This window comes from Trachypithecus francoisi, unplaced genomic scaffold, assembly GCF_009764315.1.
Source record: "Trachypithecus francoisi isolate TF-2019V2 unplaced genomic scaffold, Tfra_2.0 Lachesis_group7, whole genome shotgun sequence".
In the NCBI taxonomy this organism is placed as follows: Eukaryota; Metazoa; Chordata; class Mammalia; order Primates; family Cercopithecidae; genus Trachypithecus; species Trachypithecus francoisi.
In genome coordinates this window covers 87,139,564-87,162,622 of record NW_022681472.1, presented here as the reverse complement: position 1 = coordinate 87,162,622, position 23,059 = coordinate 87,139,564, and the positions used below count along the sequence as shown (strand labels likewise).

Genomic DNA, 23,059 nt, shown 5'->3' with positions numbered 1-23,059 from the left:
TACTCTGATGGTTTTGCTTTTAAGACATGTTTAGATACTGTCTCATGAGTAGATTATAAAAGTGGAGATAGAGACAATGAAGGAAAAAATATCTCAACTCCCTAATCACAGAAAGCTACTTCTCCTTTTCTTAAAAAAAACGACATATATATGAGCATATTGTATCAATCCTATGAGATTACCACCAATAACCCACCCATGCTGAGGACTAAGATGGCAGCTTTTCTGGTGTGTGCCCTAAAAAATACACTTGGCACCCTAAGAGGGTGGCCCTGTGTCACAGCCACCAGCACGAGAAATTGCTGATCACCCTGTCCTGGGTCCTAGGCTTCATTTTTTTTTTTTTTTTTTTTTTTTTGAGACAGAGTCTTGCTCTGTTGCCCAGGCTGGACTGCAGTGGTGTGATCTCAGCTCACTGCAAGCTCCACTTCCCGGGTTCACGCCATTCTCCTGCCTCAGCCTTCTGAGTACCTAGAACTACAGGTGTCCGCTACCACGCCCAGCTAATTTTTTGTGTTTTTAGTAGAGACGGGGTTTCAATAGCGTTTATCTCAGTGGTTGGAAGTTCCAGGGATGCAGGTGCCCACTCTGATACAGGCAGTTTAATATTATGGTGATTAAAAAATATTTAAATGCCATCCATCCATCCATCCATCCACCCATCTATCCACTCACCCACCCAATAGTTATTGAGCTTTTATGGTGTACCTAACAAAAGGCAATGTTCTACCAGAACTGCCCTTAATATTCTATGAGGACACAAACTCTTTGGTTCCTATCATATCTTTGGTTCTCAACCCCCATGCATCAGGTATCCTGTAGTGAGAAGATATTTTATTTTCTCCCTCTCCTCAGACAGGAAAGCAGAACTTCTAAAGAACTCAGTGTTTGCTGACTTTCATGGCATGAAAATATCCCAAGGTTGGCAACACCTTAAGTAGTCAAAAGGTCATGGTGCCAAACCAACAGTCGATACCCTTCCCTACCTTCTAGGGAAACCATGTGATAATCATTTTTTTTGACGAATACAACACACTGGAATCTTTTCAACAACATGATCTTAACTAATAGTCTAAGGTTGGGTTGTCCCAGAAGTAGACCCTTAGACAAGGACTTAAGGGCACGTAGTTTATTTGGAAACTGAAGAAAACACTGTGAGGAGAGTGAAGAAATAAGAAAGGAAAGAAAAGGCAGCCAGTGAATGTGATTTATCAAGCCAAATACCACTGTGGAGGCCTAGACCACTTTCCACTAGAAGTGCCATCCAAGACTTTGGGAGCAAGGGTAGGATGCACATTTCAAAGTCATCTCATCCAAGGGAAAAAGGTGGAATACACACACATGCACAAACACGCACACACACACGCGTGCACACACACACACACACACACACAGAGACAGACAAGCAGAGACGGTGAGAGAGAGGGATGGAGGGAGACAAACTTCCATCAGTCATTGCTCCTGAGGAGGGTGATATTTCCTTCTGGCCTGCTGCACAGCTGGGGACAAAATGGGCTCTGGTGGCCAGAGAAGTCTTTAGGCAAAGAAATGCAGGTGTCAGCAGCTGACAATCAGCCAGCATGCACTAAAATGGCAAGGATGGAGGCATGCCCTCATGGCATTTGCTGCAAGTAATAAATTGCTTGTTGGCTGGCTCCTTCTTCCCTTCCTTTAATCCAGGAGGAATTGACTAAAGGTGCACTAACCACGGCTGTCACTGTGTTAGGTTACCCACAGTATAATGACCATCTGCCTTCTCCACATCTTCACTAGAGGCAGCTGAATGTGACTGGGGGAAAAAAAAACGAAACTGAGCTGACCTACTTCACTTCAAGTTTACAACCATGAAACCTCAAATGGATGCTCAGACTTTTCCTAATCCATTGACTCTTCTGCTCTACAGGACAACTATTTGGTATCTTCTCTTCTGCCCTCAAATTCCCCTTGCCTCCCCCTCACTCTCAATTGAGGATTCAAGAACTTTGAAGAATTTGAAATTTTACCTTACTTACAACCTTACAAGGTTGTGTTTCATGGATGCTGGCAAAAGACCTGAGATCCTTGGGTCAGAGACAAAGGACTTTATTACTTACAGCAATGACAGTAGCCTGAGTGCCAGCATTCATGTTGCTTTCCTGAAACCTGAAGCAGTGCAGAGAGGGCCAGGGGACACCTACACATGCAGTGGTTTTAATTACACAGGAGAATTCTGAATTTAGGGAACCTGGATGTTTTATAACGGGCTTTAAGACTGCCTGTCTTATATCCCAGAAGGAGACATTATGTTTAAAACACAGAAAATAAGTATGTCTGCCTACGGAGTCAAAGGGAAACATTATCCCTGTCTTCCCAGTCTGTTTGCTATACTGCATCCTTGAAAAGTTAGTCCAGGATAAAGGTAGTTTATGTCTCAGCTCACAAGACATGCAGAAATGCAAGAGACACATGGAGAATTGTTTAGTATGATTCTCATCTAATACTCAGTACAGTATTAGATCTCATCTAATATTCATTTAATTAGATCTCATCTAATACTCTATTGAGATAATTGAAGCTTTCCAATGGGAATACCTTCATCTTCCTGCCATCAAAACTACAAAATTCCCCGCATAGACTTTCTCTTCCTTCTTGTTACAATGAAGTAAGTGTTCCTTGTCCGTATCGACGGTCAAATTCTCCACCTATCATCTAGTACAATGCCCTCTTACCTTCTCTAGGGTTTGATTCCTGCAAATATCTCCTGCAAATATAGATTGTTCTATATCAATTTCTCTCCCTCTTCTGTATCACTCTAATCTGCGTGCAAATACAGCCTAAAGTCTCCCATCTATAAAAATCCCTCCCTTGACTCTACATTCTGCTCCAGATATCACTCCCCATTTATTTATTTGTTCTTACAAGACAACTTCTCAAAAAATGGTTACATTCCCTGTCATCTTTTCAATCAGGCACATAACATCATTCAACAGAAACTGTTCCAGTCAAAGTCACAAATGACCTCCATATCGCTGCTTGGACCACTGGACACCTTTTAATCTTCCAGTATAATTCCACACTGACCACTCCTTCTTTCTTCAACATTTTCCTCTTATCAGCAATGACTACACGTTCTACTAGTTTTCATTCTACCTTTTTGGTTACTTTCCCTCAGTCTTCTTTGCTTATTCCTCCTTCTTTAGCAACCCTCTAAATGTTAGTGTACTTGAGTGCTCAGTCCTAGGCATTATAAAAGAAAAATTTTGCTCTAGACATTTGTTAAAAAATGGCAAGGCAGATTTTATTCAGTACTACTGCAGTAGAGGAGAGACCTCTGTGCAACTTGAGCTCAACTCTGCCAAAACAAAAGGTGAGAGGCCTTTTTCTCAGGTATACAACACAATATTGTAAATTATTGTCCCCATGCTGTACATTAGATCTCTAGAACTTATGTTGCACAATTGAAACTTTGTATCCTTTGACCAACATCACACCATTCTTTCCTCCCTTAAGTCCCTCTTCTCTGCTTGTACAGGTTTGAGAATTTTAGATTTTACATATAAGTGAGATTATGCAGAATTTTTCTGTGTCTGGCTTAATTTACTCAGCATAATGACTTCTAGCTCCATCCATGCTGTCACAATGGCAGGATTTTCTTTTTGTGGGTGTAGCTGAATATTTCATTGTGCATATATACACCACATTTTCTTTAATCATTCATCTGTCAAAAAATATTTAGGTTGTTTCCATATGTTGACTATTGTGAATAATGGTGCAATGAATACAGGAGTGCAGATACCTCTTTGAAGCCTATTTTTAATGCCTTTGGATATCTCTATCTATCTATCTATCTATCTATCTATCTATCTATCTATCTATCTATCATCTGTCATCTATCTTTCTATAGAGAGAGAGGAGTGGGATTGCTGGATCATATAGCAGTTCTATTTTTAATATTTTGAGGAATCCCTGTACTGTTTTCCATAATGGCTGTGCCAATTTAAATTCCCACCAAAAATATAAAAGAGTTCACTTTTTTACACATCATGACCAACACTTTTTTGTATATTTGATACTAACCACCATAACAGATTTGAGGTGATATTTCATTGTGGTTTTGATTTGCATTTCCCTGATGATTACGAATGTTGCACACTGTTTTGTATGCTTTGTTAGCCATATGAATGTCTTCTTTTGGGAACTATTTAGGTCCTTAGCCCATTTTTAAACTAGATTATTTGTATTTTTGGTATTGAGTTATGTGAATTCCTTATGTATTTTGGATACAAACCAAAATGCCTAAGAATGTATTTTTTCTCACATTTTGTAGGTTGTCTTTTTACTCTGTTGTTTACTTTGGTATGCAGAAGCTTTTTCATTTGACATAGTCCACCTGATTGTTTTTGCTTTTGCTCCCTTTGTTTTTTTGGGTCATCTCCAAAAAAATTATTGCCAAGACCAATGTCAAGAAGGTTTTTCATATATTTTCTTCTAGGATAGTGTCAAGTTTTGTGTCTAAATCTTTAATTCATTTTGGGTTGATTTTTGTGTATGCTGTGAGATGTGGCTCTAATTTCTTTATTTTTTCAATGTGTATATCCAGTTTTCCAAACACCATTTGTTGAAGAGGCTGTCCTTTCCCCATTGTGTGTTCTTAGTACTCTTGTAAAAGATCAGCTAACCATTAGTTTGTGCATTTATTTCTGGGCTTTCTATTCCGTTCCATTGGTTTGTGTCTGTTTTTATGCCAACACCATACTTGCTTATTATAGCTTTGTAATGTACTTTGTAACCAGGAAGTGTGATGCCTCCAACTTTGTTCTTCTCAAGATTGCTTTGGCTATCCAGGATTTTTTGTGGTTCCATATGAATTTTAGGATTGTTTTTTCTATTTCTGTAAAAAAAAAATGCCACAAGGATTTGCACAGGGATTGCATTGAATCTGTAGATCACTTTGTGTATTATGGACATCTTAATAATATTAATTATTTCAATTCTTGAAGAATGTTTCTCCATTTATTTGATTCTTTTTTAGTTTCCTTCATCAGTGTCTCATAATTTTTATTAAATAGGTCTTTTACACCTCTGGTTAATTCCTAAATATTTTATTTTCTGTTACTGACGTAAGTCTGATTGTTTTCTTAATTTCCCCTTAGCATAGTTTGTTGGCTGGGGTGTGCTAAAGGAAACGTACTGAAGGATGTAAGGGGGACTGGTCTATGTGATCAGCCATCTGTGTTTGTTAATTGGTGGTTATCTAAAGGCAGAACAAATTTCTCATGTGTTAAGGACAGGAGGCAGTTTTGCAAATGAGAGCAAGGTGGGAGATAGCTCTTTTGTAAACTGGAGCAACGTTGAGGGAGATAGCTCTGCTGTCTCAGTTCCTGAGCCTATCCACCCTCAGGAATTGGGACAGGAGAGCTATCTCTCTCAATGTTGGCCTATCAAAGAGATGGCTCCTAGGTCTGTGAGGAGACATTTCTGAGTGGTAGAAGATTTATATCTCAAAGGGGCAGGGAAAATAATTCCTTTTCACTGGAAGGAAGATTCAATTATTTTGTCAGCATCGAACTTTCTCAGACAAGGACTTAAGTGGGGCTGGGGTCCTTATTCTAAGGGTGTGGCCTTGAGCTGTTAGGAGCTATACTGGTATTTGCTCAAGCCTCCTAGTGTGGAGAGTGGACAAAATTGTTTGTGGTGAGAGTGGAAGTTCTCAAAGGCCTAGTCTGAGGCCTACTTGAGAAGAGGGCTCAGAGGAGCCTGACTTGATCTCCTTGATCAAGGAGAGAGTCTTTGTCAGTATTCTCTTCTCTCTTCATGCAATCTACTGATGATTTCCATATTTATGGCTCAAATGCTGACCTTTTCCATGACTCCAAACTCGTATATTTGAATAGTCACTTGGATTTTTGCTCGATAGTCTTTAAGCATCTGAAGCTTAACTTCGTCAAAACAAACCCCTTGATTCCTAGCCTGATGCATCCTCTCCCACTATGAACTTGCTCTTGCCCCACTCTTCCTGCCTCAGTGAATGACACAGCCAATCATCAAACTTAATCTGTCCTAAAACCTCGGAAACTTTTCCTGTATCTTCTCAATTCAACCCATCAATACACTCTCCTGGCTCTACCTCCCTTGGTCTACATCTCACCGGCAACAACCAGCTGCTCAGGTACTGGGAATGAAGTAGGTCTAGATTCCTGAAAAGTCCTGCCAGGGAGAGCAGTATTTGGACTAGGAAGCCTTTATGGAGAGCTTTTTAAAGGGGTGTCTTGCAGTGTCTGTCAGGTACAGCTTAAACTGGTAGTTTGCTTTATATTTACAGTAGTCCCCCGCTTATCTGCAGTTTTGCTTTTTGTGGTTTTAGTTACCTGTGGATAATTCCGGTCTGAAAATATTAAATGGAAAACTCTAGAAATAAACAATTCAGAGTTTTTAAACTGTGTACTGTTCTAAGTAGTGTGACAAAATCTCTCACCACCCCAATTCATCCCACCTAGGATGTGAATCACCCCTTTGCCTAGCATATCTGTACTGTAGAAACTATCTCAGTTATCAGATTGACTGTTGCAGTATTGCAGTGCTTGTGTTGAAGTCACCCTTAGTTTATGTCTATAGAAGTATATTGTTATTAATTTTTCTATGGGCTTATTGCTGTTAGTCTCTTACTGTGCCTAATCTATAAATTAAACTTTATCAAAGGTGTGTATGATAGGAAAAAACATAGTAGTATATAGAATTTGGTAGTATCCACGGTCTCAGGCATCCACCGGGGATCTTGGAATATATCCCCTGCAGATAATGGGGGAATAAAGTACATTTGTTTTATGTTAATAGCTTATCAAGAATTTCACCCTGGTTGGCTGACTGGTAAAGGCAGGATTCAGGCATTCCAGATCCCTGGTAAAAATACCATCTTATAAAAAATTCTGGGTTTATGCTTAACAATCTGCAGGGTAGGTTTAGATTGTGAAGGGCCTTGAGTGTCTGGCTAAGAAGTGAGCATATTGGTTCTTTTAAAACACATCAAGTTCACTACTTCTGCTTAACAATCTTTAATGGTTCTCCCTATAAACACTGTATAGCAGAAGTAGTGAACTTATGTTTTAAGAGATGATTCTGACAGTGCTTAACTGAACTAGAACTGTAAAGTTCCCCCATGTCCCATTCCCCGCTGTGTGTCTTGGAGTAAGCACCAACTTCTATCCTGTTTAGTTTCCTAAATCACTTTTCATTTCATGTCTTTTCCCTTGGGCCCATCTTGCTGGCTGCATAGCAGAGGGAGGGGACAGTCCCATTCTTCTCCAGAAGGCCAGAGTGAAGGCGTTAGATTTGATGATTCCCAAGCATTATTCCAGGTCTGACTCAGTGAAAACAGTCTTCATAGCACTACACTGTAGACTGAATTACAAAAAGCTAGACCTGAAAGGGAATTTAAAGGTGATACTTTCCCTGAGATTACAGGATTCTGATGGTAACTTCTCCCCCAACAGTATAAATAAATAATGGGTGGAGAGAAAGACTTTTTACCCCACTTTGAGTTTATATGGTTTCTAGGGCATTTTTAGATTTCAAATCCTAATAGTTTGAAAAAGGGAACGGCAAACACATGAACAAGCAGCTCTTCTAACTTCTTGGTATCTTTCTCTTGGTCCCTTTCGCAGCCCCTCTTTCTAAAGCTATGTGTTCCCAGGTGTCTATGTGGGGCCAGCAGCTTTTCACAAGTCACAAACCCTCTCTTCCTTGGGACACGCTCATTCACTTTCAGTTTTAATTATTGTCAATGTGCTTTTGACTTCTGAATCACTACCAAATCTCTGAATTCCAGGCCTGAATATTCAACTTCAGGCTAGTATATGTTACTTGGATGCTCCCCAGGCATCTTAAATTTAACACATCCAAAACAGGACTCATGTTAGAGTCACTTCCTCAGGAAGCAGAAAGGCTGGTGTTATAACGATGATGGAAGCCCTATAATGTTGGGCAAGGAAGTCTGGGTCCTGTTGTGTATAGGAAAGTCTGAGAAGTATTTTAAGCAGTGCTTCCTACACTTCAGAAAGATGTATCTGGCAGCAAAATAAAAAATTGGAAAGAGTGCAGACTAGGGACAAGAGGCTACAACCAAAAAAGACAACTCAATAAAAAATAAAGATTCAGAATATATATTTCCCCAAAGAAGATATACAAATGGCCAAAGAGCACATGGAAAGATGTTCAACATTATTAGTCCCTAGAGAAATGCAGTTGCCAGGGCCTGGTGGTGAAGGGGAATGAGTGACTGGTAAGGAGTATGCAGTTTCTTTTTGGGTGTTTTAAGTGTTCTGGGATTAGATAGTGGTGATCAGTGCTTCACTTTGTGAATATATTAAAAGCCACTGAACTGTACACTTTGAAATGTGAATTTTATGGTATGTGAATTATATCTCAGTAAAATGTTTTTTTTTTTTTTTTCTTCTTTTTAAAAGTATACTACTATGGACTGAGTTGAATGCCCTGGATCCCTAATTTCAATTTCTTTATTCATTTAGATGACTTACAATTATATTTGAGATGATTACTTTTTATATTTTCTTGCTATATTAGGGCATGGAATGGTATTTCTAATTTTCAGATACACTAAAGTTGATGTCATAATCAGAAGTTTACTAAAGTTAGTTGGTGAATGACTACTGTCAGCTTTAAGTCTGAATTTCAATGTTCTCATCTGTAAAATGTAAGCTTTGAATGAACCTGACTCTAAGATTCTCTCAGCTGTTAAGTCTCTTAAATCAGGAATCGTACAAGTGTACAGCTGTAACCTTTATGCAGGTGAAGTAGGATAAGAAAAGCAAAGGGTCAGCAAATAGAACGGTGCAAGAGGTTTTATGGCCAAAACCAGTGAGTGAGCAAGATGGGGGACACATGAAATATAAACCAAATGCTCCCAGATTTAGTCTTGTTCTTAAATACCAGATTAGATGGTGCTATCTTGGACATCTTTTGCTTGACTTCACATCCTCTAATCCTCACATATCCCTTCAGACCCTGCTGTGATAACAGTTTCCACACAGACTCTGACTGCCTCATGGAAGTGGAATGGCAATGCCTGCGTGCTTGCTGTACTGCTGTATTTCCTGCCTTCTGGCACAGGACTTCCCTGAGAAAGACGTATGGGAAACCTGGGGTAACAGCTCAGCACTCAAGCACAAACAGTCCAAAAATATGGGGGAGTTAATGACCACAGGGCCACCTTCAGCCATGAACAGAAGCCAAATAATAGATGCTTTCCCAATTTTTCATCCCCTGGGAAGTTTTGAGATTATTTTTATGAGACTCCTTAGAATGTCCAATGGAATGGTTATGTAGGCACCTCAAGTGATAGACAATCAAGAAATCCTCTTAACCGGCTTTTTCTGCTTCCATGTTGGATCAATTCCCAAAGTAATACCTGCACATACTCCTTGTCTCAGGCTCTGCTTTAGAGACACCTAGGCTAAGACAGTGCCTTCCTAAGAGTCTGCCTCTGATTCAACATACAGGTAAAAGGCTGAATACAGCAAAACTAAGAAGCAGAGTTTAATGTTCCACCTTGCCTCTGCTTTTTCCTTCATTTGAACTTGGCACTTGAGATCAATAGTTTTACCAGATGAGAGAACAGGTAACAGGATCACAGCAAGAGTTGGAAGGAAAGTATCTGGGATAGCACAGCAAACACCGTGCTCATTTTATACCCATGCAAACAGGTTCACAAACGTGGAATGGCTGGCCTAAGACTGCAAAGCTGAGGGCTGCCCAGCTGCTTATGTGCCAGTGTTGTGAACTCAAGGATGATTATTAATCATTTATTGAATGCTTATTCTGTGTCACGTAGGCGTGGCACAGAGAACCTCTTCTAAGTGGTTCACTTACTCCTCACAGCTAACCTTGGAGGGCAGAACTTACCATACTCATTTTACAGATGAGAACTTCACGCATCAAAATTCAGTCATTGGCCTAAGGTCACTCAGTCAGGTAGTGGTGGTGCTGAATTTGTGAACAAGAGCCGGAGCTCCTCACCACTATGCTACATTGCCTAACAAAGAAGGTTCAGGCTATGATGCACATCTTTGTAAGTGGTAGAATAAGCAAACTGGGGGTTGGGGGAGATAGGGTACTGAGAGTGTATATATATATATATATATATATATTTCTTATTTTTTCTATTTTTATTTTTTTATATTTTTAGTAGAGACGGGGTTTCACCGTGGTCTCGATCTCCTGACCTTGTGATCCGCCCGCCTCGGCCTCCCAAAGTGCTGGGATTACAGGCATGAGCCACCGCACCCGGCCTTTTTTCTTATTTTTTTAAGAGCTGCTTTGTGTAATTTATAGGACAAGGAGGTAGGGTTGAAAAGACAATCATTAAGACTGACACGGAGATGGCAACTACATTTTCACAAGCACACACTGTGAACTTTACCTTACTATGTCTTGTCATGACTAGTAGTTATCATTCTGATATTCCAATGTACATGGGAATGAATCCAGTTGGCAAATTCATTTCTACTAAAGCTCTTCACTTTTTGTTTTTGAGATGGGGTCATGCTTTGTCAACCAGACTGGAGTATAGTGGCATGATCCTAGCTCGCTGCAGCCTTGAACTACTGGGCTCAAAAGAAGCTCTTCGTTTTTAATTTAAGCAAATATTGAATAAATTTAATTAAATGTAACAATAGCTATTATAAAAAATGAACTTAAATACAAGTAATCTGATTTATGTTTTATTGCTTACATACGAATTGCACAGTGAATTTTTACATTTCAAAAACTAACTTTAATACAGATATAAGCACGAGTAAGACAAATTAGTTCCATTTTCAGACAGGAAGAAAAACATTTTGGGTAGGCAGAAGTTAATTGCTGGTAAAGTGTAGTACTATTATTCTAAAAGATGATGAGTTCAGAAGTATTAAGAAAGTATGTGTGTGTGTCAACTCGAATAGCAATAAAACTCTGTAAGTGGTCACGGACAACACAAGTACAGGAGGAACATTTAAATGTTAACTGTTTAATGTCATGAAAGGAAGAGTGATACAAGCAACTCGATACAGCAAGAAGAGAATGATTAACAATTTATTGAGTTTTATATATCTACAAAAATATAGCAATACAGTGAACTTCACCAAATCCTAAATGTTCAGTACCTGAACTGGCTACAACACCATGTGCACACCCTGTTCCTGCAGAATCTCCTGCAGGTATGGGAGAGGCAGCCAGTGAACAGATCCATTTCTTGGGTATCCTTGTCAACAAGACCAGTTTAGAAATCCACGATATGAAGCCTAGTGTAATTTAAAAACAGTAACAAAAACCCCGACAAAACCCAAATCAACAAAGACCAAGATAAAGGTGTGATCAACATTAATTGTAATGGTTTTCCTTTACATGCAATACATGCATTTTAAAATCACTAAGAAACACGAAATTTTGTAGAGCAAAGTTTGTGTTTCACAGAAGTGCAAATGAATATTTTACTTTTTATACTATTAAATTATATATATATTTCCATACAAAAGCACACAGTGTTAATCTATAAAATGACATCCAAGTGGATGATGATTGTTTTTGCATGTCCCCCTGCTTAGATTTTTTTAAAATATATAGTCAAAAATTAACATCCTTCTTTAAAAATACAGAAGGAAAAAAGGGCAATAAAAAAAATACAACTTGGCTTTACTGACTGGTGTAGCATTTTACCTGATCAAGAGACAAAGTTCCAGTGACAACTGCCACAGGGCCCTTCAGTCCTCCAGTGGTAGCGACTCCACTGGCACTCTGAAACAAGTCTTGTTGATCTACATTTCAGAAGCAGCCCAGGATCCTTCAGTGTCATTTCATAGGTTTCAATGACTAGACTGGTTTTCAGGATGTTGCGCTTCTGTTTAAGTATTCAGAAATTTTCAAGTATGCTTGTCCCATTATCATTTCCTTACTTTTTTCCGTTTCTACTACAGGTGCCCAAATAGCCACAAACACAAACATCCCATTCTTCACTGCAATTTTTTAAACAAAAACAAAAGCCAAAAATTAAACTGTCTTCTAGGCTACAGTTTTTGATATGTATGCTGTTTTATGTAAAAAGAAATGGAATCTGAAAAGATAGAACTATAAACAGGTGACTTTATAAAAATGTCCTAAGAGAATTTTCTGAGTTACAAAGAAAGCTGTTCATTTTACCATGTGATAGAATTCACTAAGATGTAAGTACTTTTATGGGTCTGTCAGTGTATGTGTAGAGTGCACCTGTGATCTTGGTAGCTGAAATCAAAAGCAGCTTAAATTGACAAACTTTAGCACACTTGATTGTTAAAACACAGGCAGCTTTTCAAATATGATATAACTGATTCTAAACAGATGCATACAAGTCACAGTTCAAATCTTACAAATTAAAAGTCCATCTGGAGAATTTTTTGACTATGAGGATCTAAAACAATGCACAATATACAAATGTAAATAAATGTACTCTTAATGGAAATCAAAATGTACAGACTCTTCACAGGTGAACTAATAGCTGTTTTAAATGTCTTTCTTCTGCACTAAATATATATCTCATTTAATTAACGGAGCCACAGCAAACTACTACTATAATTTCAAAGCACAGCCTGTAAACTAATACATCTTATGATGTAAAAATATTGCACAGTTTGGTACTCCAAGAGTAAGCTCTACACTTCTCAAGCAGAATGGTCAAACTCTTGGCAGGAAACACAGTATTACAAGAACCGGACAATTTAAAGTATGGCGTTTTTAGGGTCATATTCGAGGAATGCTATTCAACAGATGTCCTATTATTGTGAAGATAAGGAATGCCTATCACATATTATTACAGTAACTGAATAGCAGGGTGCCTATCCCAGCTTATCTAAAGCATGGGGACAAAAAGCCACCGAACAGTTTTGCAGCCCCAGGACTAGGAATATATTTAAATGTATCTGCCTTTGCAGAAAACAACAACAAAAATTCTACATCTAAGCAGCTGTGTAGATGTTTAAGAGAGAAACAATTTATACAGTTTCAATCCTCTGAAGGCTTACTTTTGAAAAAACATTACATTTGTGAAAAGTTTAAAATATACTACTTAACAGTGGAATTAAGTGAAACCAAAACATGTTCAACTTAAAAGGCAACAGGAACCTCAAAGCAAATCAACATGACATAAATCTATCTTCAAAAGTACTTGAAATTATATATAGCTCCAAAACTTCTAATATGGTATGCCAAACATTTGGTTATGTTCCATCATTATTTTCAAGAAGTATGTTAATACACATTAGGTAAACCTTGAAAGCTCAGCTTGGCCGTAATTTTTAGGCTTTACAAATCATATGCTGAGGTCTTCATGAGCCAATCAGTACACACACAGATCTGGAAACTTCATCTCATAGACTGGGACAGACTGGTATTGGGCATGCCCAGAAGTAATGGTCAGTGTTCCTGATGGACTGGGAGGAGGACTGTAAAAGAACAAAAGAACATGGTCAGCAGGTGTACTCACAAGCTGTTAGAGTCACCGAGTATTCTGTTTACTATCCGCAAATATCAAAGTCAGACTCCTCAACTGCAGAGATCAATGACATTGTAGTTACTGGCCAGCTACAAGGCTGCATGGGAAACAGACCACAGTAGTGTCAAACTGTTTTTAAGTCTAAAGCAGACATTTTCCTTGGAAAATATGTATATACAATTTTAAATGCGATTATACTCTATACTCATTCTTGTAAGCTGCTTTGTTTCATTAGTAAAAAATTATTTCATGTATACAGATATTATGTTTTTGATGATAGCATGGTATTTCATGACACAGATATATCATACTTGATTTAATCCAGAGAACAAAAACAGGTTCATTTTCATTTTTTCATCATAATAATGTTAACAAGTCTGTTCTTATACATACATAATTTTATTCTGACTGGTTGTCTCCTTGGTTTATAGTCTTATGAGCAGAATTTCTGCATCAAAGTGTATTCAAAATTTTGACTTTGGTACATATATATGGCCGGAATACCAGCAATTTACACTTTCAGCTTTTCAGTGTACCTTTTACACTGTTACAAATATTAGATATAGTCAGTCTTTTTAAATAAGCTTTGCCAATCTGAGAGGCAGGAGGTAATTCTTTCTTATTTTCATTTTTAATTTTTGTTACTATTAATGGCAAATATCTTTGTAGTATCCATTTTAGGTTTCTTCGAAAATGTAAACTGCCTAAGTCCACTGCCTCTAATCCTACTCAGATATTTTTCTCTTATCAATTTGGGAAACTAACCTTTTGTCATATGATATAAATGCTTTCCTCCAATTCATTATTTCTCAACTTTTTTTGTTGCCAAATGCTTAAAAACCTTACCAAAAAATCAATTATTTCCTTATAATTTTTAGTTTTTGAGTTATGCTAAGAACAGCGTTCCCTCTATGCCAAGGTTACAAGAAATACTCCTGTATTAATTCTAGTGTTTTTATGTATTTTTCTAAACTATGAGTGAAGTTGTCTATTTTGGTAAAAGCAGTGAGGTGGAAATCTTGCCCCAACCCTCTCTCACTGGTCAGTAGTGTTTAGCAGTTGTCCAAACGAGATTAACTCAACAGTTGCTCTTTTCCTTGAAAATCTGAAATCTTATCTTTACCACAGATACCTTCTATACTTGAATTTTCCTCTCTTCCACTTACCCATATGCAGGTCCAACCTGATGTAAGCACCAAAGATCTGTCATATGTTTTTCTACCAAGCAAGGCAAATGCTCCCTTGTTTCTTTCTACAGCATTTTCCTGACTGTTCTTGCATGTGGATTCTTTCACATTGCCCTTAGCATCATTTGTTCAAATACTTAAAAAAAATTATCTTACTAAAATGATAGCTCAATCTACAGAAAACTGATGTCTATATTAACTTCCTATTCAAGAATGTTTTCATTTATATAAATACTCTAAAGCATATCTCAGAGATACATAGTTTCTTCATTTAAGTCTTATAAAGTTCTTTGAATTTATTAGTTCATGGTTAAGAATGTTTTCATTTTAATTAATAAATGCACAAATATTAATTTCATATAATTATTTTTAACTGTAAATTATCCTCAATTGTTAAATTATTCAGTTGGCTTTCTTCTATTTTCCTGATATATCTATTTTTGGTAACTAATAATAATTTTGGAATTGTTCCAGTATTTATAATACACTTAAATTTTTTATTAAGGGATAATTTTCATAGAGTGAAATACACTGATCCTAAGTGTACTGTTTGACAAAAATTGACAAATGTACACACTCATGTAAATCACACTCACGTAAATCATAGTCCAATAGAGATAATGAACACTTACCTTTTTTTTTCGAGATGGAGTTTTACTCTTGCCACCCAGGCTGGATTGCAATGGTATGATCTTGTCTCACTGCAACCTCCTCCTCCCGGGTTCAAGAGATACTGAACACTTTCAATCACCCCCAAAATGTTTCATGTCCCTACCTAGTCAATTTCTTCCCACTCTGACATACCCATACACATACATCCACATGCAAAAACTATGTTCTGATCTCCATCACTGAAGATTAGTGGTGCTTGTTCTTAAACTTCATGTAAATGGTCTATACAGGCTCTATGAACAGTCCAACAAACTGTCTTTTTATGTCTGATTTCTGTTACTTAATATGTTTTTTAGATTTATCCCAAAAATTGTGTTCCTTTTTATCGCTGAATAGTATTTCATTATATTATCATCATTAGTCTGTTCTTGTGATAATGGACATTTGGCAACTATGAATAAAGCTGTCATAAACATTCACATGTCTTTTTGTGAATATACTCAATTCTCTCATTTTAATGGGCACAAAGTCATATCCTGCTATTTAAATTTGCATTTCCTTGTTAACTAATGCTTTTAAACACTTTTACACATGCTTATTGGCGATTCAAACATTCCTTTTGTAAAATGTCTACTGTCTTGGCTATTTTGAAAATTGTCTTTTTATTTTTCCGTTGTAGGGGTTCTTTATCAGATATCGGTACAGTGTATACTGTATTTTCTCAGTTTGTGGTCTGCCTTTTCATTTTCTTACTGGAGTCTTTTAAGGGTAAGTTTTTAATTTGGATGAAGACCAATTTACCCATTTTGTTTAGTACTCTGTGTGTCCTAAGAAATCTTTTTGCTCATTTTAAGACTGAAAGGACTGTTTCCTACGTTTTGTTTTAGAAGTTTTGGTTTCAGATTTTACATAGACATTGATTACCCAACTTAATAATTAATGTTTGTGTTTGGTGGAAGGTAGGGATTGAGATTAGTATTTTTCTCTGAGGTTATCTAGTGGTTCCAGGACATTTCTTTAAAATATGTTCTTCTCCTCATTAAATTGTTTTGATTCCTTTATCAAAAATCACAAGTTTTTGATAGGACTCTCCATTCTGTTATCTTGATCTCTTTGTGTATTCTTGTATCAATAATGTCTTGACTTCTTTGGCTTTATAAATCAAGTATTGAAATTAGGCAGTGTAAATTCTTCAACTTTATTTTTACAGTTAGCTACTCCAGGTCCTTTGTACTTTCATCTGAATTTTAAAATCAATTTATACATTTTTACAAAAAAAAAAACGTCTGTTGGGGTTTTGATTGAGATTTTATTGAGGCTACAGATCAACTTGAAAGAAACAGCATATAAACAATATTTAATCCTTCAGTCCACGAACATGGTATATCTCTCCTTTGTTTAGGTATTCTTTAATTTCCCTCATTCACGGTTTACATTCATAACAGAAATCTTACATACTGTTAAATTATGGCTAAATATTTTTTTAATGCTGTGTTTAAAAATTTACTCTTGCAATTGTTTGTTGTTAACATATAGATATACAACTGAATTTTGAATACTGACCTTGAATACCTTGAATCTTGTGACCTTACTAAAATTCATTTAATTCATGTATTAATTCTAGTAGGGTTTTTTTTTTTGTCTTGATTACTTAAGATTTTCCACATATACAACCACGTCATCTGTGAAAAGATAGTTTCATTTCTTCCTTTCTCATCTTTATATTTTTCCTTTTTTTTACTTTACTTACCTAAGACTTCCAATACAATGCTGACATGGTGAGAGTAGACATTTTTGACCCAGGTTTAGGTGAAAGGCATAAGACTTTCACCATTATATGTAACACCAGCAATAGATTTTTTTGTAATTACTCTTTATCAGATTAAGTTCCCTTCTATTCCAAATTTTCTGATGGTTTTTGTCTTAAATGAACATTGAGCTTTTTCAAATGCTTTTTTTTCTGCTACTGCTGTGATCATGCAACTTTACTCTCTTAATTAATGTGGTGAATTTGGCTGACTTCCTATAAGGAATCTAATGGGATCCCTTGCATGAGCAGTAGTTCACAATAGGGTTCCTGCTCCTATGAGAATCTAATGTCGCACCGATCTGACAGGAAGCAGAGCTCAGACAGTAATGTTCGTTTGCTCGCCGCTCACCTCCTGCTGTGGAGGTTGGTTCCTAACAGGCCATGGGCCAGTACAGGTCTCTGGACTAAGGGTTGGGGACCCCTTTTCTAGCACATATTGAATATTTTATTCTGATTTTCTGTTCTTAAATTTTGTAAATGAGTGATTCTCAACTTAAGAGAGTGTAGCAGGTATGAGAGGGAAAGTCTAGAGTAAGATATATAATGACAAAAATATGCCTTGCTTATCAAAGCAGAAAAAAGACTGAAATAAAAAAGCAAGCTGCCTAGAGCATTTACCTATCTAATATTAATACAGGGTTGAAGCAAAACAGACTTAATTAATTAAGCTAAAAATATAAAAGGTATGGCAGATACAGAAAAAATTTCCAGAAGCATAGACATCTCTACTGGCTGCCTCTCACAAAAGCAGGTTTCCACACTGCCTCTCCTTCCTTCAGGTGCTACATTTCTTACATATGTATAGACATAGGATAATCAAAGAGCACAATAATTCACAACAGAACTGAAATGAATATGATGTAAAAAAGCTAAAGGAAAGTTCGATAATTCAAGTGAGCCATCTGCATAGGTAGACTTATTACTGCCCTGAAAAGAACCACGAGGCTGACATATTAAAATGCAGTTTCTGCAGGACAAAACGATTCAATATGAGCAATTTCCTAATTAAGCATAATATTAGAATATGGGTCTTTCATATTACCCAGATGTCCTTATATGAGATCATCAGGAAGGAATGAATAATCTAAAAAAGCAGCTAAAAAGCTAGAGGACAACTAGTCAAGAAAGAGTATCAGACTCTGCCTAAAAAACAGAATCACTATTAAGCAAAGGAGCACCTATATGACCTTATGTTAATCCTAAATGCAAAGCATTACTTTAACTTCTAACTTTAACATAATGAACCACAAATTCACAGGGGTCCGATAGCTTCTATTCGTGTATGTATGTTATTGCTACTGTGATAACAAAACCCTTACCGTATGGTGAGTTCCAATATTTGAGCAAGTCTATCATGAAGCAAATTTGCCTGCAAAAAAGAAAAAAATGTTAAGAACGGATTATTTTCTAAGTATCTATATAGAATAACAGCAATGTAATTTAAGAGACAAAGTGTAATTGTGACTATTAAGCTGATTAATTATTAAGTACACAATGCTTTAACGTTTGGTTTGATCTGTCTTATCTATTAGAATTTAATGTAAGGGTTGTCTTTTTCTCCCTTTCCTAGTATCAATGTTAAAAACAAATCAACTAACACATAAAACAAAATACCTGCAGCAAAATCATGGAAAACCACTGGAAAAAACTATCAAAAGAATAACAATCACTAATACTTAATTTGGGAAACCAGTTCCACCATTTCCATCAGCTTACATCACACAAAGAAATTATTTAGGCCTCATAGATATGCCTTCAGAGTTTTCAGTCCTTATCAGATATATATTCCTGTGTTCTATTGATTTGACTAAAGCTTGGAACTTATCAACCAATCACCAAGTAAGAGTTTCCACAAAACAACAGTCCACCCACAATCCCTTCACCGTTTGTTCACTTACTTTGGATTCACACTGTGCTGCTATTTCTTCAAAAGGTGCTTTCTGAAATTTCTCTATCACAAGACGCCTCTTTTCCTTTTCCTGTTCTTCCATCCCACTGGTATCTATATAAATATTTATAAAGACTCATTAAAGGGAATACATAATTTCACAGAACCCAGTCAATAACCATTAAGAGCTAATGATATATCACCCAAAATTAAGGGCAATTTACAGGGCTACTTTTATAAGAAAAAAATAAAAAGGCCTAACATCCAAGAAATACCTTAAGGCTAGAAAACACATGCACACACACAAAAAACAAAACAAAACAGAAAAAAACTAAGGGTTAATACTACACAGCACAAGACTCCCTTTCATAGACTAATGCCTTTGTCTCTCTTACCAAAAAACAGCAAGGGAATGGGAGCTTCCTACAAGTCGAACTACTTCACGGTCCTTTCTGAAGGATGATTCTTTTATATAACAATATTCTTGCATATATGAGGTACTACATAAAATATTTGCTAAACTGAATCTTGGTACTGAGTGGAATAACTGAAATACGAACGGGGTCATTTGGAACCATGTTGTTGTAGCCTTTTTCCATTTATTTATCATAATTTGGGAAGGAATTTTCTTGGTCTTATGATGATGTATGGTCTGGCCAAAGTCTGTGGGAAAGTAAATTAATAAATGTCTTCTTTTATATCACTGCCATAATTGTGTCTATTTGTTCAGGAATATGACCCTGATGGGACAAGACAATTTTGAAGCCTAAAACATGTAGCTAAATAAATGATACATTTCTATAGAAGCCAACAAGTTTTTTTGGTTTTGTTTTTGTAATGTCCCCTCTACTTATTCTGTCACTGAAAAAAGCAGCAGATAAAGATAAGTTAAATATTGGTAGTACTAACAAGTGCAAAATATCTCACCAATTGCTTTCTTTAATGCTTCAAAAGTGATTTCTTCAGTGTTACTAACCTAGAGAAAAGTGATTATAAGTGAAATCGAGAGTTAAAAAGGGTCCATATAAATAATACCTTTACCTAGTTACAAGTCATCTAAGAAGTTTTTCAGATTTGTTTTCTTCTTTGTGTTAGTCTGAGCTGTGATTATACTCTGCAGTACCAAATAATCTCCACTTTTTCACTGGTTCTAACAATGGCCTACTGCAGTGGTTCCCCAAAACAAGTCTATAGATTAGCATTAGACTACAATAATTAACATACCATAGGCAACAAAACCACCCTTGAATTACAGAACTCAGTCTCCACTACGGTGATGCACAAGAAGATTTGAGTCCCACTGACTGAACACTGTGCTGTAAGTAAACGATGCTCTGAGACAGTGAAGGCTGAGATTATATATAAATACATTTTTAGACAAGTGATAACAAACAACTAAGTACTCTACAGCCTCTATAATTTTCGTACCACACACAGTTTACAAATCAAAAGTAAAACTAAGATTTTAAACGATTTAAAAGTAAAAACCACTACTTCGGGAAGTATTTCTCTAAAGTCAATCACCAATTTATAATCTCTGAAACTATCCTTTTAACTTATGTCTTTCAAGTCTCTCTTGCTTTGAGATATGTAAAAAGGTATGAAAACAACTGCTTTTAAAAAAAAGTCGGCCGGGCACGGTGGCTCAAGCCTGTAATCCCAGCACTTTGGGAAGCCAAGACAGGTGGATCACGAGGTCAGGAGATCGAGACCATCCTGGCTAACACGGTGAAACTCTGTCTCTCCTAAAAAATACAAAAAACTAGCCGGGCGAGGTGGCGGGCACCTGTAGTCCCAGCTACTCGGGAGGCTGAGGCAGGAGAATGGCATGAACCCGGGAGGCGGAGCTTGCAGTGAGCTGAGATCCGGCCACTGCACTCCAGCCTGGGTGACAGAGCGAGACTCCGTCTCAAAAAAAAAAAAAAAAAAAGGCAAAAATACATTTTATGGCATCAGAACATTTTTAGGAAAAATAATTTATCTAGTTCCTATAGTATCTCTGAATAAAAATTAAGAAACGATACCTGGGTACTTGCCTGGGAATCTGGTCATCCCTAATTTTAGCTCATGAGCTTCTTTGGCTAAGTCTAAGGCAGCAAGACTAACGAAAGCAAAAGACTTCATTCTCTGCACCTTAGCTTCTCTGTAATACAAAGGCTTTAGCTGGAAATCAAGCAGCAAGAGTTCCACTCCCTCAGTTTTGCTACCGAGGGTTCATATTTCTAGTTGAAGTCAGATTAAACTTGGGAATCTTCAGTTGTTTTGTTCTAGATATTTGGAGCAGACATACAAGATTAGGCTCTGGCTGGTCAATTATTTGTACTTATAAGCATTCTAGTACTTCAGTGAAGAAAAGAAATTGCTTTTGTTCTTAGAACTGGCTAAGAGCTTCTGACTTTTGAGATACAACTCCAGTATAGGAAAAAGAACATGGGAGAAGTTAGAAGGCCAGCATTCTTGATATATGTAATTTTTACTTATTACCTGTCAATCTCAGATAAGTAAAGAGCTAAAATACCTTACCCTATTAACTCTTCTCTTTTTTCCCTGTTTGCCTTAATTCAGATAATTATGATGCAGCTTCCTAGCATGAGGAACCCCAACTCATGCCATCAGTGTCCACTTTTTCTCTTTTTTCTTTTTTTTAACATCTCCTTTCTTTAAATCCCTTCAAGTCATTTGTTGGTCCTATTCATTCTACTTTAAGGTAGAATACTCCTGCCCTCCTGTCCCTCTTTGTTACCTCCAGCCTGGCTACTCTAGATCCTCATTCCATCAACTGTGGACTATTACAAGGATCTCCTAACGCCTCTACCTCCAGTCTCTTCTTTCTAATTTAGCCTTGTCACACTTGAGAGATTCTTTTTATGAAAGCACAACTCTAATCATGACAGTGACGAAATTTCGGTGTTTACCTACTTCCTATGAAGTTACATACGAAGCCCTCAGCCTGGTATACAACTTTCTGTCATTTTGCTTCAATCTTATCTCCCACTTGTCCCTTTTGTGAATCTTTTTTTTTTTTTTTAAAGACTAACTGCTTTATACTAGCATTTAATGATTCCTGTTTTTATATACCACAGCTGGTAAATACAAGCTACATACTTTATTTGGTGATCTACCAAACTACAATCTCTTCCAACTCTAGAGGAAAAACTGGTTATGTTGGAGTCATAGAGAAGTGGTGCAAAGGCACCATCCTAAAGGAATTTCAACATTCCCTTTATAATCTATGACTTTTGCTTTATCTATGATCTACAACACTAACCTAGACTATATAATGCCCTTGGGCCTACATAAAATCTACCATTCATCTTTTTCTAACTATAGTAGTTGCTATGTCACTTCCACAAATATCATAGTAATTTGATAGCATCTAGCACCACAGTGTGACTAATACTGACTAGATGCTAGCATACACACAAGTATCTCCAGTTGTATCTGGGAAAAAAGACAGGAATACATGGATATAAAACAAAGATCTGTTATTTGTACTAGAATAAACAACAATCTTTTGCAGTCAACCAGTGACTTAATTTTGTACCAAAAAATTAACATATACTCAAAATTTAATATATATAACATCCTACCCATGCCCTTAAATAATCAAGCACTTACTATAAGCTTTTAGAAAGAAGAGTAGTGTGATGATTTCAGGTTTTACTCATATCAATTATGCATACATAAGGAAGCAAAAAATCATGCCTATAGTGCTTTATTCTATTAGTCAAGCTGATAATTTTATCTTGGGAGACAGAGATGCCTCTGTCTATTTTAGTCATTTATCTTCTTGAATATGTTAATTTAAATTAGGTATCGTTATCAAAATGTGTGTATGCATATATATGTATGTATATATGCATATATGTGTATATATACACATGTGTATATATGTGTATGCATATATGCATATATATATATGCATATATATACACACACATATATATGCATTGGGAAGCATTCCTCTAAAGTCAACCACCAATTTATATTCTCTAAAAACACCTTTTACCTTGAGTCTCTCAAATCTCCCTTTGCTTTGAGATATGTAAAAGGTATAAAATCAA

The 23,059-nt window shown here is 36.6% G+C and overlaps 1 protein-coding gene across 11 annotated transcripts in view; it reads right to left on the bottom strand.

Annotated features, from left to right (window-relative positions):
* Nucleotides 1-10,702: 10,702 nt before the first annotated feature.
* EFR3A (EFR3 homolog A) overlaps nt 10,703-23,059 on the bottom strand; it is a 104,932-nt gene continuing 92,575 nt past the window's right edge. For all 11 annotated transcript variants that reach the window (XM_033203349.1, XM_033203346.1, XM_033203348.1 and 8 more), the window contains 4 exons: nt 19,923-19,971; nt 19,006-19,109; nt 18,427-18,476; nt 10,703-13,448 (listed from right to left, as the gene is read on the bottom strand). In XM_033203349.1, coding sequence (XP_033059240.1) covers nt 13,343-13,448; nt 18,427-18,476; nt 19,006-19,109; nt 19,923-19,971 — 309 coding nt within the window. In that variant the 3' untranslated portion in view covers nt 10,703-13,342. The remainder of the gene's footprint in view (nt 13,449-18,426; nt 18,477-19,005; nt 19,110-19,922; nt 19,972-23,059) is intronic.